This window comes from Palaemon carinicauda, chromosome 3, assembly GCF_036898095.1.
Source record: "Palaemon carinicauda isolate YSFRI2023 chromosome 3, ASM3689809v2, whole genome shotgun sequence".
In the NCBI taxonomy this organism is placed as follows: domain Eukaryota; kingdom Metazoa; phylum Arthropoda; class Malacostraca; order Decapoda; family Palaemonidae; genus Palaemon; species Palaemon carinicauda.
In genome coordinates this window covers 116,150,505-116,164,494 of record NC_090727.1, presented here as the reverse complement: position 1 = coordinate 116,164,494, position 13,990 = coordinate 116,150,505, and the positions used below count along the sequence as shown (strand labels likewise).

Genomic DNA, 13,990 nt, shown 5'->3' with positions numbered 1-13,990 from the left:
ATGCTTTATGACCCATTAAAATAACTCATTTTTAAATGCTTAGCCGTAAGAATCCGAGATCACTAAATTGGGATTGTTTCATTCAAATACAGGCCTAGTTGAGATACTACCGCTAGAGTGTTATGGGGTCTTCTGACAGGCCAGCCAGTACTACATTGGGCCTTTCTCTCTGGTTACGGTTCATTTTTCATTTGCCTACCCACAAACAGTGAATAGTCTGGCCTATTCTTCCTCATTTTCTTGTCCTCATACACCTGACAGCACTGAGATTACCAAACTATTCTTCTTCACCAAAGGGGTTACTGCACTGTAAATGTTCAGAGGCCACTTTCCTCTTGGTAAGGGTAGAAGAGACTTTGGCTTTAGTAAGCAACTCTTCTAGGATAACACTCCAAAATCAAATCATTGATCTTCAGTCTTGTTAGCCTCTGTACCATGGTCTTCCACTGTCTTGGGTTAAGAGTTCTCTTGCTTGAGAGTACACTCGGGCATGCTGTTCTGTCATTTTTCTCTTCCTCTTATGTTAAAAGTTTTTATAGTTTATATAGGAGATATTTATTTCAATGTTATTCCTCACATAAACAAAATTTCCATTTCCTTTCCTCACAGGGCCATTTTCCCGGTTGGAGACCCTAGGCTTAGAGCATCATGCTTATCCAACTAGGGTTGTAGACTAGCAAGTAATAATAATAATGATAATAGTTCGCAAAATTAAGGCACTACGGATCATTTTGAGATACAGCTAATAACGGTAACCTCGGACCCATTTCTTTTTCTCCTGAATAGCTTGGGCGCTGATCATATGTAATATGGTCAGTTTCTAGGGTTCCTGCTTGATAGGGCAATGTCACTGTCCCTTGCCTCTGCCATTCATGAGTGGCCTTGAAACCTTTAAACCTAGAGGAATTTCTAGAGACTAATTAGATCAATAATTAAGTTTATGTGAAAATGTATAGGCTGTACAAGGAATGTCAGGTCAAACTCCATGTACTCTCCCTGAGGTTTGTGCTAGCGTTGAAGGGTGTAATACAAACTGTCTTGTGACTCACAGAATCTATACAAATGACATTGCTCACTATTATTTTAGATTAAAATCTAATAATAATCAAAATTTACAATAACAAGAAATAATGAATTCTCTTGTAGAGATAGATCAATGATTTTGGCTTATTGAGTTACTTTTAACTAATTACCCTGTAATTAGGAAAGTAAGAGGAATTTTGCCATACGAAGCTCAGTGAATTTTTTCAGGATTTTGAGGTTTTTCATCATGTCAACAAATATTAGCATACCGGCCGGGCCCCTTAAAGGTGCTTAAGCTGTAATACAAATTTCAAAACTATTAAAAGTATATTTCCAATGGAAATCTTGCCTTTCAAGTGTAATTTTAAATAAAAACATTCAAATTAAAATTTGATTACAAACATCACATCGTTATGTAGCAAAAATTTTGCTCAGCATGGGCATTCTTTGCGAACTAGTGTCAACAAAATAAGTATATACAGCATCTACACAATGTTAAAGCAACTTTATACATTTTTTTTTTTAACATTAACACGCATCTCCCTTGCTCAGACCTTAACTCTTCCACTCTCTGAGCAGCAATCATAGCAGCATCACAAACAATATTGTGTAAGCGTTATAGGAACTATTCTTGTAGAGTTGTGACTACGGGTTCATTGTCTAATTGTGATAGCTAATGTTCAAGCTGGGAGGAATGTAGAGAGGAGAGGTCTCCTTTTCTGTATCATTTGTTTGATGTTGGCTGCCCCCCAAAATTGGGGGAAGTGCCTTGGTATATGGATGGATGGATTGTTCAAAGACAAGTTAATCGTACAAGATAGCGACACTGGACCACAAAATGACAAAGAATGTTAAGAAGAAAGCCATGATTACCATGAAATGAGAACTTGACTTATAAAATCTGAACGAACTATGCATGCGGTAGATGTGGCAAAAATGCTTTCATACAACATACTGTAGATTATTTATGAAATTTTCAAGACAAATGGAGAGAAAATAAATTTGCTAAGGAATGAGTACTGATATTGATTAAACAATGGACGTGTTCTTGACAACTTAGTAAACCTTCTCATATAGATCAATGAAAAGCAGTTAGCAGGAGATACGATTCCCAAAACATTATGTCCAAAAGCAAAGGTATTGCAAGCAGACCTTTTGAAAAATGAGCCAGGTACTTCATCAGAAAAGAAATATTCAAGAGCACTGGCATCCATAGTGTTTGATGTTTGATGACATAACAGTAGAGGCACTATTTTAATATTTTAAAAGGTTCTTGAATGTTTAATACTGCAAGCCACAGCAAGTGTTCAATTTTGACGAGACCAATCTCTTCTGGAAGATGATGCTCAGTAGGACTATTACAGCAGAAGATGAGGCCATTCCCAGACACAAGCTCATGGCAGACTATCTAACTCTCCTGTTCTGTGCTAATGGCAACAGCGACTGCGAAATCAAACCCCTCTGGGTGTATCAATCAGATAATTCATGAACTTTTAAGATGTACTAGGTGCTAACGAAGCAACAACGTTATGTGAAAGTCAAGCAACAAGGCTTACGTGACTAGCATTTTATTTGTGGAATGGATCAATGAGGTTCTTGATCCCAAGGTCAAAAAGTACCACAAGGAGAAACTCTCCCTTCAAGCCACTTACATTACTTATGGACATGCTCTTGCCCATTCTCCAGCCATTAAAGACTACTTAATACATACATACATATACCAAGGCACTTCCCCCAATTTTGGGGGGTAGCCAACATCAACAATGAAACAAAACAAAAAAGGGGACCTCTACTCTCTACGTTCCTCCAGCCTAACAAGGGACTCGATGGAGGAATTTAAATTCATTAGGATCAAGTTCCTGCTGCCCAACACCATCGATCAGCAGATGATCTACAACTTTAAAAATCTATACGCAAAAGGAAAGTTGCAGCGATGCTTCAAGGTCACCAAAAGAATTTACCTCACCCTCAGAGAGTTTTGTAAAGAACATTTCCAAATTACAGATGCCTCGAAAAAATTGATAAAGCCAGGGAAGAGGTCACCAACAGTTACCTCCATTCTACGTAAAGGAAACTGTGGCCTGAATGAGTTCTTGAAAGCAATTTTCAAGGATTGGAACCTATGTAGAAGACAATTGACAATGAAAATTCTGTCCTAGGGAAAGATAATGAGGTTGGAATTGAACAAGGACAACATCTACAATCTTATTGAAGAACATGGTGAGCAGCTGACATTTGTACATGAGCAGCAACAAGAGGGTGTGGAGATTTATCTGAGAAGGGCAGTGACACACTTCTCTTCAATTGAAATTTGGATGTTGAAAATGTGGAAAACCCTGCAAAATTACAAATTCATAGATACTCTAATTTGTTTTTTTCCTAACAATAGAAACCTTTAGCTATTCATTAGGGACATTTCATTTATCGAAGCTGAAAGGACGAGCCATTCAAATTTTAGCGAGGGTTAACCACCCCTTCCACTAGTTACCGGGGTAGGGGGAGTTAGTTTATTACCACTCACGTCCACACACCGGTGATTTAGCTCGCTTTGCTTGGAGGTAGGACTTCAAGGGGGATAGGGCTGGCAGGTAAGTTTGTATAAATAGCTGCATGGCATACTTCGTGACTACCTTGTGGCTGAGGATCTCGGATGCCGAGAACGAGAGCCTCTCTAGAGAGACTCCCTTGGTGAGCTCTTCCAGAGTGATGGAGAGGAAGAGCTGGACGAGGCTCGTCTCTGATATCGAAATATCTCCTCTGCTTGACAAAAGGTGGAAGAAGCTTGGTGGTAGAGCCGAAAAGTTGGGGGAGGAGAGCCCGAAGAGTTGTTGGGCGATCTTAGCGCAGGCACCCTTTAGCCCTTGAGACCAGGGAAAGGTTGCACTGGTCTGGTCTTTGAAAGCTTCAGAGTCCCAAAGACACGGTCCAAGACTGTCTTTACCCTCTCGTGATGGTATCTCCAGGTCGTTTAACCCGTTGAGTACCGTAATAAGAGTCAGTACTTGCCAGAATGCATGTTCCGACTCATTTTTCTCTCCCTCTTAAGAGGGACTAGCAGTGAAGTATCCCTCTTCCACCCCAGAGAGCTCCTCTCAAGGTGGGTCGCGGGTATCCCTGGAGGTCCTTGAAGAGGACTGTCTTCGTGTCCTTTGAATCCTTCCGAGGAAAGAGGTAGGACTCTAGCATCGAAAGCCGTATGGGAGTGTCCCTCCTGACTTCCGTCAAGTGGTGGAAAACTTTCCGTGCGAAGGAAACTTCCACCAAAGGTGTTAGGGATGAAGTCCGAGCCTTGCGCAACTCCCTCGACAGAGGTGAGGTAGGGGTGTCCTGCGGGAGAGACAGGAAGGACAGGCCTTGAAGGCCTAACAGAAGTTAGTTTCACCCTAGGGGATGTAACCGCATCCGAGACTCCTCTTTTCCTCTTCAGGGGAGCAGCAGCCAAGGTTCCTCACAGTAGGCCTGCTGGTGTCGTTGGATGGGAGGTCGCTGAAGAGAGAGATGTCATGGCAGGCTCGAAGGCTTGCACTGCTGCTCTGACCATGGCAATGAACTAAGGCTGCTTGCTGACTGATGCACTGTCAGAAAGATCCCCTGAAGGGGAAAGGGACCTGTGAGGAGTCTCTACCAATGTTTACAGTGGAGGGTCCACCTTTAAAGATAAAATCTTTGGGATACTGAGCCCTTCTATGGAGCCTCCTTTCCTTTTGCCCGGTGGTCGGCTTTAATGCGTTTGCAGGGAGGGAAATAGGGGCAACGGTGACCAGTCACAATCTTTGTTGTGAAGTTTCTTTTGTCTGAACGAATGTTTTGAAGTGGGAGGAACCTGCTCCAAAGTTTGGCAATAGAGCGCAGGCGTGTTGGCAAACTGGAAAGTGCTTGCGTGCACGAGTGATGGCGCCCAGTAAGGTGCTGCGCAGGTAAAAGAAGTGCGCAGGCGAGCGTGAGTACGCAGGCGAGCCGGACATTTCCGAAGTGCAGGAGAGCGCTGGCGCACAGGAATGCACTGGTGAGCAGGAGAGCTCTGATGCACAGGAGAGCACTGCTCCGCAGAGGAGCTCTGATGAGTCAAGTGCTGTTGCTCTGGCAAGCGAAGGTGTGCTGGTGAGCTGGCAAACGCTGGTCTCAAGGACGGCAAGACTGCACTGGAGAGCACCGGCGATCGGGAGATCTCTGGGGCATTGGAAGATGCTGACGAGCAGGCGAATGCTGATGCACTGAAGAGCACTGACGTGCTGGAGAGCAATGACGCTCTAAGGAGCGTTCAAGTGCAGGAGAGCAATGACGCTCTGGGAAGCGTTTAAGTGCTGGAGAGCATCGACATGATGCTGGTAAGCGCTGGTTACACCGAGAGGTGCTGGCGCACTGGAGAGCATTGAGATTGAGACAGCCAAACGCTTCGGAGGTGCATTATGAGCAGGCAGACGACGAATAGGAGACAGGAACAGAGAAGGCAGGTCAGCAGGTCGGCGTGAAGGAAGAGCTGGAACCGGGATGTGCCCTTTGGAAGGGCAAACATCCTCCGAAGAGGATCGCGAACAATCCACAGAAGAGTCCAGGGCCGAAATCCGAACACTAGCGGCAGTGTCGTCAGTAGGTCCAGGAATGGGCAAAGGTCGAGGGCCGGAAGACGACTGAAGCCGAGATTCTTCTACGGGGGACGACTGCAAAGATGAGGCTGAAGATCCGCCTTTTCACCAATGGGGAAGGGCCACCTCTACGGCGAAGCGAAGGGCGAGCTCTCCGAGATCGAAAGACTGCCTCTAGGGGCTGGGGGGTCAGTTAGCTGACTTTTAGAAGCAGCAGTCCTCCAAAGAAGTGTCTCTGCGAGTGAACTTCTCCTCCGAGGAGCAACACTCGCAGGAAAGAGAGATGAAAGACTTAAGATTCCCCCTTGGAGGATGAACAGGAACGGGGGGAAACACTTGGCAGCGGCCACAGATGATGCCTCAGACACTACAACGTCTACGCATGACTGAGGATCCAACTCCGAAGGCAACGACAGCTGTGCACTAGCACCACGAATGATGAAGCGCAGCAAGGAAAGCTTGTAGGGCGGACCCAGAAGCCCCAAGGACGACCACACCTGTAAAACGGGAGACAGAGACAAGGCCTCACCCGGGGAGAGAGGTGGGGCTGCTTCGCTAGGGGAAGCAACACCATCTCTCGAGGACCGGGGTTGGCCATAAATCAAAGGGTCTATGCTACTACTCGACGGTCTCCCGGAAGAGACCGAAAGCAGGAGCTTCGTAGGAAAGTCGGGAAGCAGAAGAGGTCTTGGGCTTTTCCCCTTTCGAAGAAACCTTTGACGAAATATCCCACTTTGACTTCTTCCACTGTCGCCCTAACCTTTCCCACTGAGAGGCAGACCACTCCCAACACTCACTACACCTTTTATCACTATCACACCGTTGACCTCTGCAGGCGGGACAAAGGGTGTGGCAATCGGTGTCCACGGCTGACATGAAGGTTGCAGAGGACAAACCTTCAATCCAGGGCAAGTACGCATGGTCGCAGAAGTCAACATACACACACACTAATTAAAGAGAAAGCACAAACAAAAGCAATTAATGGCAGTCCAAAATTAGGCGAAGGATGAAAAACAGCAACAATCGTTCACCATCCGAGACAAGAGCAAAGCGAGCTAAATCCCCAGTGTGTGAGCGGGAGCGGTAGCAAGCTAACCCCCTACCCCCGCTAACTAGCGGAATGGGTAGTTAACCCTCACTAAAATTTTAATGGCTTGTCCTTTCACCGACAGTTGAAGGTAAGAGTAGAAAAAAAATACTACTACTACTGTGAGTGATAAACTGTAAATCATGTGATTGATTAGTGATAGTGAATGTCTCAATAGAGACCTGCAAATATCTTAAAAGAATTTCTCATGGAGGTTGGTTCTACCTGTAAGCACTAAACCCCCTTAGCGTCACCCTCCCCCTCTCTCATCTTCCACGCACAAGCCATGACCCTTCTCATAGGTAAAGTGAGAGTTAATGTCAATACTGATTTATTCATTGGTATTCTTTCCTGATTTTAGGAGTTATAAATTGCTCCATAATTTTCATTAAAAACAAATAATGAGTAAGCATATTTGTGGATGTGTGCAATACATAAAGTGAACTTTATTTCATAAGGTAAAAGGAGTTTCAGTTTATGAGCCTTTTAGTTTTGCGAGTTTGCTCGCCGATCTAATGAAACTCTTAAACTGAAGTCTTACAGTATACATAAAAATATTTCAAATAAACTTACCTTAGCAGCAGTAGGATGATGTAAGCATATGGGACAAGAGGGAGCTTGAGACATATGCAGCCTGACTTCCTCTACAAGTTTCCATTCAACCAGCAGATCTGCACTGGCAAGGTATACAGAGTAATCCTCTCCATCTTGCACAACAAACTGGCAGCTGCAATAAACAATTTTTTCCCAATGCCATTGCTTTAACAGACCCTTTCTAAGATTATAAAATACCGAGATAGGACTCCCTGACCTTTTAAACCAACTACTCTCCTCAAAACATCTATACAGTATACAGTGAACCCTCGTTTATCGCGGTAGATAGGTTCCAAACCCGGCCGCGATAGCTGAAAATCCGCGAAGTAGGGACATCATATTTACGTATTTATTTAACATGTATATTCACTTTTAAAACCTTCCCTTTACGTAGTAATGTTAACAAACTACCCTTTAATGTACAGAACACTTAATGCATGTACTACAGTACCCTAAACTAAAACAGGCACAAATATCAAAGGCGATTTTATATCATGCGTGTCCTAAACACGCCAAAAAGCACGATAAAAAATGATAACCAATGTTTTGTTTACGTTTATCTCTGATCATAATGAAGAAACAGACGCATTTACACATCTGAGTATAGCAGTGGTTCCCAACCTGTGGGTCGCGACCCCAATGCCCTGGGGTCGCCAGTCGATTTTGAGCTGAATGGGAATATTATATAAAACAAGGTGAAAAAACATGTTAAGACAGTTAAATGAATTCTTTATAAGGGGAGTAATACAACAGCAACAGTTATTGGTATATTAGACCAATAAAATCTTTAATAGAATATGCTGCATTTTGCACAATAGGTCCCATACCAAAGAATCTATATTTTCTGAATGTTGAAACATTTGGAATTCAATACTTTCTGAACTCAAATCGTTCCTGCAAGAGCATTACATCAATGGTTAAATGACTGAATAGGTTGGCTCACGTGTAGGTTAGGCTCCAACAATCTTTCGCTCGCTCAGTTCTTTGACCTTATGGACACCTAAAACTCATTATAATACCTATCTTGGAGTACCTAAAGTAGTTCTTAGGATCATACTGTCATGATTCGGGAGAAAATGTTCCCTTTATCAATCCATGTTTGCATCGTACTATGAAACTTAATGTAACAGCTTGATGAAACTACTGATGTGACAAACTTTTCACAACTTCTTATGTATGTTCGGTATTATAAAAATAAAAAGATTAGAGATTTCTTGTTTTGTATGTCTCTGCACACTTCAACTACTGCTGCTAATATTTTTTATTTAATTGATTTCTTCAAAGAGCGTTCGATCGAATGGGAGAAATTGTGCGGAGTTTGTATTGACGGGGCACCTACGATGCTCGGCTGTAAGCCGGCCTTCAATCGTTAGTTAAAAAAGTGACTCCAAAAGTAATTGGGACTCCCTGCATGGTTCATCGACAAGTATTAGCTACCAAGACGTTACCTGAACCATTCAAAAAATTGTTTATCCAAGTGATTAAAGCAGTAAATGTAGTTAAATCAAGGCCACTTGCAACACGGCTCTTCAAAGTTTTATGTGGAGATATGAGTTCAACGCATGAAGCACTACTGTTTCACACAGAGGTAAGGTGGCTCTCGAAAGGAAAGGCGCTGATAAGAATTTTTTATTTGAGAGGAGAGTTTCAAATATTTCTCGCTTCTCAAAATGCAAGTGAATATGAATTATTGTTTACGGATGAATTTACGTTGTGCAAATTGGCATACCTGGTTAACATTTCTGAGATATTTAATAGTATTAATACAGGATTACAGGGTAAGGAAAGTAGGATTATATCTTTGTCTGAAAAAGATATTGTCTTTTAAAATGAAATTAGAACTCTGGATCACCAAAATTAACCAAAAGGAATTATGCATGTTCCCAACACTTACCCAATTTATTGAAAAAGCAGCAAATGAAATCGATGACTTATATGGCATGATACACGAGCATTTGGAAAATCTTACTGTTCAAATAAAAAGTTATTTTCCTGATGAATGTTACAAATCTTTCTCCCTTACAATCAACCCTTTCAATGTCAGTGTATCTGAGGTCACTGAAGCAGCAGAAGAAGAGTTCATCGACTTAAAAAACAATTTTGAAGCTAAACCCTGGTTTGGTGAACTGCAACCACAAAAATTTTTGGCAAAAAGTTTCCAAAAATTCCCAGTATTATCAGAAATTGCAATAAGGAATTTATTGCCGTTCCCAACAACTTAGTTATGTGAAGCAGCCTTCTCCCAACTTCTCATCCTTAAAAACCAATGCCGAAATCAATTAAATGTGCAAGATGAACTCGGAGCCCTGGATAGAATTGCTAGCTAAAAAACTGCAATACCAGCCGTCTCATTAAGGTCTGTTCATAAACACCGCTTTACATAACGTTGGAAATTTGTGTTCTATTAATTTTGAATTGATTTAATTAATTATTTTTTATAGCAGCTTTAGAGTTTTTTATGAATAAATTTTTAATTAATCATGAATTTACGGAATGCATAGTTACTTCACGAATAGAGAATCTATCATTCAATAATCGCAATATATGGCAGTTTTTTCTACAAAAAAATGAATGTGTATTTAAGATATTTTAAGGATTGGGGTCGCTTCCTGATTGCTTGTTCTAAAATGGGTCGCCATGTTTAAAAGGTTGGGAACCACTGGTGTATAGGTTAGTTTTTGCATCGACAGCAATCTTACCAAGTATTGATTATATGTTGATTTTGTATTACCAACGTTTTACTTAATTTTTCTTAGTACTTCCAAATAAATGAAATGAATGCCATTTATATAATTTTTTCTTTATGACGCAGCCTGAAACGGAAACCTTCCATTCGTAATAAACAAACTAAGGCATTAAACGCGCATGATGAAAGTGATAAATAATGATATTAAAAGCTTTTAGTAAATATGTTATTACAAATATTATTCACCGTATCTATATAAAATCCTACATACGTAGCAAAGCAGGAAAACAATTTTTTTTTCTGTTTTTTTTTTGGTGTTTAATCAACAATAACAAACTGCCGCTAATGACCAAATGATAATTTACGATAATTCTAAACCGTTACTAAAGATGATTCTCCATTCCATATCCAAAATACTTTTCCCAACTTCAGTTATAAGTCAACTTGTACCCCCCTCAATTATGAAACCATCTAAAAAAAAAAAAAGTAAGAGAAGAAGCAAGTACTAGGCCAATTTTTAAAGTTGTCGAACAATTAAGTTACCGCTATAACGTTCGATGTGACATAGTGCGAGATTGGAGAAAGTAAGGAAAATTGAATCAAGATTGATTTTCAATATAAATGAAACTTTGTGAAGCAACAAAGATTTCATTTGTTAGAGAGAGAGAGAGAGAGAGAGAGAGAGAGAGAGAGAGAGAGAGAGAGAGAGAGAGAGAGAGAGAGAGAGAGAGAGATTGTTTTAAATGTAATAAACAAAAAAATATGATAGGTTATAACACATTGGTGCTTATGTAATATCAACTGTATAGATGGTTTGAATAAGTTAAGAAATGGTATAAACAATATTTCGTACGCGCATATTCTTGAGACCGGCAGCTAGACGTCAGCTGATCTGATCACAGCCAAAAGTAAAACAAAAAGAAGTCAACAATACTCGATTTTGAAAACACACCCAAAATTTAAAAACAAAAGTACAGTACACGCTTTCTTAGTGTGCAGTAGCAATTTTCTAGAATAAAATGATGTTTCCCCAAAAAATAGTGGTTTGCTGATGAAATCAGATGCCGTATTTAATGAAAAAAAGTCCCCGAAGTCGTGAATCGGCGATGGTCGAACCGCGAAGTAGCGAGGGCTCACTGTAGTTTCTTTCTATCAATATATCAGTAAAGTTTCCTTATACAGAATTAGGTAATATTTACGAGGCACTTCTCAATAATAATAATAATAATAATAATAATAATCATCATCATCATCATAAAAAAAAAACTATGCTCTGTTTGAAAAGACGTGTTATAAAAAAAGACAATCGTCGAACACAAAAATTAACCAATTCAAGCAGTTAAAAGATCTCTACACAAGCCAGAAACAATTCCATGAAATCAAAAGCATTTTCTTATTTACCTTAAAAGACTATATTTTACATATTCATAAACTATAATAAATGCCCCTCAATGATAAACTGAGGACAAAAATAAAAAGTCCTCTTGATTGTCCCATTTGGAAATGTGAAATGGTGCACAATTACAAAACTACCATGCAGAGACTAAGATGAACAAAGCACACTAAAGATGACTATGTTTAAGGCAAAATCATAAGAGCAGGACGGTGTTCATAAAGAATGATCTTTTTTTTTTTTTAGAGAAAATTGATATCCAACCTACTTAGCTACAGCTTGAAATACAAGATTGCATCCTTCCATTAGCCTGGGTCCTACATAGTGTGGATTTCAAAGTATTCCTTGATAGATTACCAATTATCAGTACCTTCACATTCATTTTGCAACAGATACATCTACTGTACTTGTGATTGGCCTTTGGCTATATTTGAAAAAAAAATACTATCGAAATTTCAATATTGTAACCAATTTGGAATAAATACTGGATTTGCATCTATGTATAAACAATTAATAGTATGACATAGGACCTATACTAGAAGTCTGACAAATTTTGACATATTTGTACATTGTACTCTTTCTTGAAATATAATACTTCCTTCACTAGGCTGCATCTCCCTTTGGCCAACTTAAATCAGGTTGATGAAACAAAAATGCTTACAAAACATCAACAAAACTAACCAAAACGTGTATTAAGAATTAAAAAAAATTGCCAAATCGGTGAGTAAAAAAAATATTTGGGTTCTTCCTCCAATATATAAATAGGGCATTCTTATGGAAAACAATAGCTATAGAGCATGGTCATCAAAAATCAACATAAAAGTAATTAAGCTAAACACCTAAAAAGAAATAAACCAAAGGGAATGGAAAACCAAAAGGCAAACAAACCCTCTGGGGCTAAGGATTTATGCAAAGAAATTTTGTAACTTTTCATCACAGAAGGACTGATTACTGATAACCCAAGGGAGGTCAAGCACATCATCCTGGTATTTCCACTTTACACAATTAAAAATTCTAAACATTTCACTAAGTGTCTACCTGAATCTGCCTTTCACAAAACATTCAATCTTCTTAAAATATTTTATATTTCCTTGTTTCCTTTCTTCACTGGGCTATTTTCTTTGTTGGAGCCCCTGAGCCTATAGCATCCAGCTTTTCCAACTACTGTTGTAGCTTAGCAAGTAATAATAATAGTAATAATAGTCAAAACTTTGCCAATATTATGAAATGCAAATGATTCTTACAATTTACAACCAATATAAAATCAAGCAAAAAGTTTTAAATGAACACAAGAGCTATTATAAAAATCTATATGAAATCAAATATTGAAAAATTTACAAAACTATAAATATAAAAAATATTGGTCTTCATATAATCCCATCATACACAGACATGAGATAAGTATAATAAATAACAGGGATTAGTTACACAACTGATCCTTCAGGGGAAAAAAGTATAGTTCACTGGTATCTCTCATGTGCAGGCTTCAGTAAGGCAAAAAAGGCTTGTGAAAGTACTTAATAAACAGTAACTTACTTTGCTTGCAGGTAGTGTTCTTTACTATATTTTGGAGTATTGCTTGAATATCGCCTTATTCGGGCTCCATTGCCTTGGTAATAGCGTTCACCACCATGTGAATTGTGAGATCGATAGCCAGGACCCCACCAGTTCATCAGGTGCGTGATGTTCTGTTTCTTGCCTCCGGCTCGGTAAAGTGACCCAATTTCCGAATTTTCTAAGGAAGCTTCTACCTACAAGAGCATTACACTGTACAGTATAGATTCAAAGGTCTTACTTAGCATTTGGATATTTTAAAAGTAATCTCATAAAACATTAAAGATTTGAAGAATTGTGCAAAAGAAAATTCAAAGCTTAGAACTAGCAGACTAAAGGTTGATGTTTCAATGAAGTATAGTAACAAATGAAAGAGCTAAATAAAACTTTTCATTTCATCTTACAAAAAAGTTGCCAAAAGAAGTTAACATTTTCAGTTTACTATTTAGTTGAAAGTGCCTGACAGTATGAAAATACTTGTATCAAGTAGTCATATATACAGAAATTTCTTTACAATAACCAATACACAAAATAAAAACCAAGATACTGTACAAAGAAGAGCATAAACATGTATCTCACCTGGCCACCCATCTTCTCCCTGGGACGGACATACCGCTGGCCCGACCTCCCACCGCGCCCGGCCATCGGCTTCCTCCCAAGTTCTGGACGGTCATATTCACGTTTCCGAGTATACTGAGGTCCGGACTTTTTTCCATAATCTGAATCAAATGGATACCACAAGTGTTATTTCAATTGAATAACTAAACTTTTATACTGCAGTTAAAATGTTTAAAATTATAAATTAAATAAATTAATCCACCTTTACTTTAATAAACCTGACTGTGCTTTAAGACAGTTCTAAGAATTCTTTCCAAACGGAAGTGTAGGTATCTTTTATAATTACATACAACCTTACGAGAATGAAACCAAGGTTGCAAAATAGCTACAAAAAATATAGATAGTAAAGATGATTTACAAAATTTTGCATCTGGGCTTTCAATATGAGCACAGGAAGTGGGGAAAGGTGGAATATAAGTTAAAACACAAGCTTAATGATGTCCCCTATT

The 13,990-nt window shown here is 39.5% G+C and overlaps 1 protein-coding gene across 1 annotated transcript in view; it reads right to left on the bottom strand.

Moving 5' to 3' along the window:
• LOC137638419 (E3 ubiquitin-protein ligase RNF10) overlaps positions 1 to 13,990 on the bottom strand; it is a 93,146-nt gene that overhangs the window by 63,885 nt on the left and 15,271 nt on the right. The window contains exons 2-4 of the mRNA XM_068370471.1: positions 13,503 to 13,642; positions 12,906 to 13,120; positions 7,270 to 7,423 (exon numbers count right to left, since the gene is read on the bottom strand). Of these exons, the coding sequence (XP_068226572.1) occupies positions 7,270 to 7,423; positions 12,906 to 13,120; positions 13,503 to 13,642 (509 nt within the window). The remainder of the gene's footprint in view (positions 1 to 7,269; positions 7,424 to 12,905; positions 13,121 to 13,502; positions 13,643 to 13,990) is intronic.